At 57.6% G+C, this 2,995-nt stretch overlaps 1 protein-coding gene across 3 annotated transcripts in view; it reads left to right on the top strand.

Moving 5' to 3' along the window:
- The window catches only part of GRIK4 (glutamate ionotropic receptor kainate type subunit 4), a 249,226-nt gene that overhangs the window by 201,331 nt on the left and 44,900 nt on the right, over nucleotides 1-2,995 (top strand). For all 3 annotated transcript variants that reach the window (XM_015563865.1, XM_015563862.1, XM_015563864.1), the window contains one exon: nucleotides 1,863-1,970. In XM_015563865.1, coding sequence (XP_015419351.1) covers nucleotides 1,863-1,970 — 108 coding nt within the window. The remainder of the gene's footprint in view (nucleotides 1-1,862; nucleotides 1,971-2,995) is intronic.

The following is a 2,995-nucleotide window of genomic DNA, read 5'->3' as shown; positions in this document are numbered from 1 at the left end:
GAAGGGGTTTTATTCCCTCCCTAACTTCAGGGGAAAATCTCTACCTGGGGAAACAACCTTTCTCGGAGAGGTGACCTTGGTTAAAACACAGAGTGCCAAGAAGGTGAGCAAATATATTAAGAACAGTATGCCATATATGCCAGGTCCCTTGAAACAGTAAGGATGGACCGGCTCCCTGCACCTGTGCGGATCTTCAGGAGACAGTCTTGGGAAGGGCAGGTGAACAGGAGCACAGGACCCTTCAGCCCTCCAGGGGGCGCCCTCGCAGGGGCTGGGGAGGAGGTTGGGGCCTTCTCCCCTTTGGCAGAGGAAAGTAGCACCTGTGGAGACCACCAGGCTCCTACCTGACCCTAGAGGTGGGCAGGAGTCCCCAGCTGATGGTCCAGGGAGGTCCGAGCTCGGCCCTCTCCAGTCTCTACGGTGACATCAGGGAGATGGTCCTGCTCACTAACCACTGACCCCTCCGGGTGGAGATGAGGACCCATGGGGGACAGGTCTCTACTGATGCTGACACTTTCACAGGAGGGACCCTGAGCCCAGCTCCGGTGGCCAGAGCCACACGGCATCCATGGAAATGTAAGGGTTTTCCAAGAAAGCTGCTGCTGGGGCCTGGCACTGCCTGCAAGGCGGGGGTGTGTTCTAGCCAGCCGCACCTCTCTCTCCTGGCTGCCCCCTGCAACTCTCAGCAACAGAAATGATTCACCAGGGGCTCCAGCTAGTAGAAATATGTTGGTAACACACACACACACACACACAAACATACAAACATACACACATACACACAAACACACATGCAAACACACAGACACACAAACACACAGACACACAGAGACACACAGACATACACACAAACACACACACAAACATACACAGAGAGACATACAAACACACAGAGACACAACAGATATACACACAAACACACACACAAACATACACAGAGAGACACACAAACACACACACAGAGGCACACACAGACATACACACAAACATACATGCGCAAACACAGAGACACACAAACACACACACAAGGGGGAAGTAAAAAGAAAATTGCATTTATTAATGTTGGATTAAATACAATGTCACCACCACCCAGTAAAGTTTCTCTCATTAGTCCCAGTGGCAGGTGAGGAAGCGTGCTCAGAGAGGTGCAGCCGCTTCTCCGAGGCTGCACAGCTGCGACCCGCGCTCTGGGGCTGCTGTACAACATGCAGCAAAGTGGCGCCTCCAGGACACGAGGCTTGAGAGGAGGACAGAGAAAACCTGCATCTCCATCTATAGACAGAGAGGGAGACTCGGAAAGGTTTAAGTCACTTGTCTGAGTTCTCACATCTGGCAGAGGAACCAACCCGGACTGGAACTGGCTCTTCCCTCCCCTGGTTCCTTCATTCATCGAGCCCCTCAGCAAACATTAAAGGCCTGGGGGTCCCAGCTCCCCGCCCCCCCCCACTCTCACTCAGAGAAGCGAGCGACTGCAGGCGGAGGGAGCAAAGGCTGTGTGGCTCACTCCCGCCTCCAGACCTGCGAACCTGCACGTTCTACTCCCTTTGGTGTGAGAGAACATCCCTGCACTACATGCCACTCCTGACTTGCTTTTCCGCTTATTCTCCCAGCGCTCCTGAGCCTGTGCCCCTTTCTTCCCTTCCTCCCTCAGGTCTCTTCACCCTTTTCTGGCCCCCAACCCATGGAAATTACCCCAGGTTAGCCCCTTGGCTGTGCAGGCCAGGCCGCATCTCCCAGCTTCTGTGGCTTACCTGGGGCGAGGGCCCCACCCTCTTGGCTCTTGCACCCGCAGGGCCTGAGCGCCAGCTGCCAGTCCCCCGTCCCGCCCTTTCTCCCCAGCCCTTTCTCCTTGGTCTCCTCAGATTGGCCAGTGGCACGTGGCAGATGGCCTCAGCATGGACAGCGGCCTCTATGCCTCCAACACGTCCAACAGTCTCTTCAACACCACCCTGGTCGTCACCACCATTCTGGTAAGCAGGTGCCCCCACCTCCCGGCTGCAGCCCCAGGGTGCTCCCCAAGTCCAGCCACTCACAGGCTCCCCAGTGAGCGGAGGATGGAGCTCTAGTCACAGCCCCCGGCCAGCTGGACAGCGTAGGGGGCAATTCATTCCAGTTGCTGTTTCCCCTGGAAACGAAGTTTGATGAGTCCCAAAGCAGCTGGGAGAGGGGGGTGGATGGGGATGCTCTTCCAGGCAGTCGGGGAGCTGTGATGGCCGAGGGAAGGGGACCTAGAGGCACAGGCAGGAGAAGCCCACCAGGCTGCCTCCTTCTCGTTCATAACAGCCACCTTGCTCCGGGCCCATGTCCTCGTGCTCAGCTGCTGAGAACATGCTCAGCCTGCAGGGCCCGGCCGCTGCCTTTTCTATTGGATTCAGTTTTCTTCCAGAATCCCCGCACCCTCCTCCCTACACCCTCCTCCCTACGCCCTCCTCCCCTCGCCAGGCACTGTGCTCCTCCCTGCCCACGGAGACGGGACACTCCATCCTGTCCTCAGATAGGTCAGAAACGAGGGCGCCAGGCAAGCTCAGCCCAGCCAAGGGAGTCTTCTTCCCCCTGAGGACCATGTTTTCAACGATGTGTCAATGCAACCACCTGCGTGGACAAAGCAGCAATTACGTGGTTCCTCTCCCCCGCACCCCCTCCCTGTTAACTGCTCAGCAGCACACCTCCCTGCCCGGCCACCCTGTCAGCCGCACCCAGTGTGGCCACACTGAGAGAGTCCCGCCCAAAGCAGAGATGGGATGGATCCGTGCACGCAGCTGATGTGCAAGGTCTGCAGATGCGCCGCTTCTCTTAGGCTCTCAGAGATGCTGAAGGGCTCGGGGCTCCATCCACCTTCATGAGCTGCTGGCCCGGCTGGGGCTGGACTTGATGTGCTACAAGCAGAGTGGGGCAGGGCCAGGAAGGAGGTCACACCAAGCACCTACGGGTCGAAAGGGAGAGGGTCCGGCCATCCGGGAGACAGCAAAGCCTTCCGAGGAGAAGGGGCATGGAA

This window comes from Myotis davidii, unplaced genomic scaffold (assembly GCF_000327345.1).
Source record: "Myotis davidii unplaced genomic scaffold, ASM32734v1 scaffold799, whole genome shotgun sequence".
Lineage (NCBI taxonomy): Eukaryota > Metazoa > Chordata > Mammalia > Chiroptera > Vespertilionidae > Myotis > Myotis davidii.
Note: the sequence above shows the minus strand (reverse complement) of the source record. Positions and strands in the feature narration are given on the sequence as shown.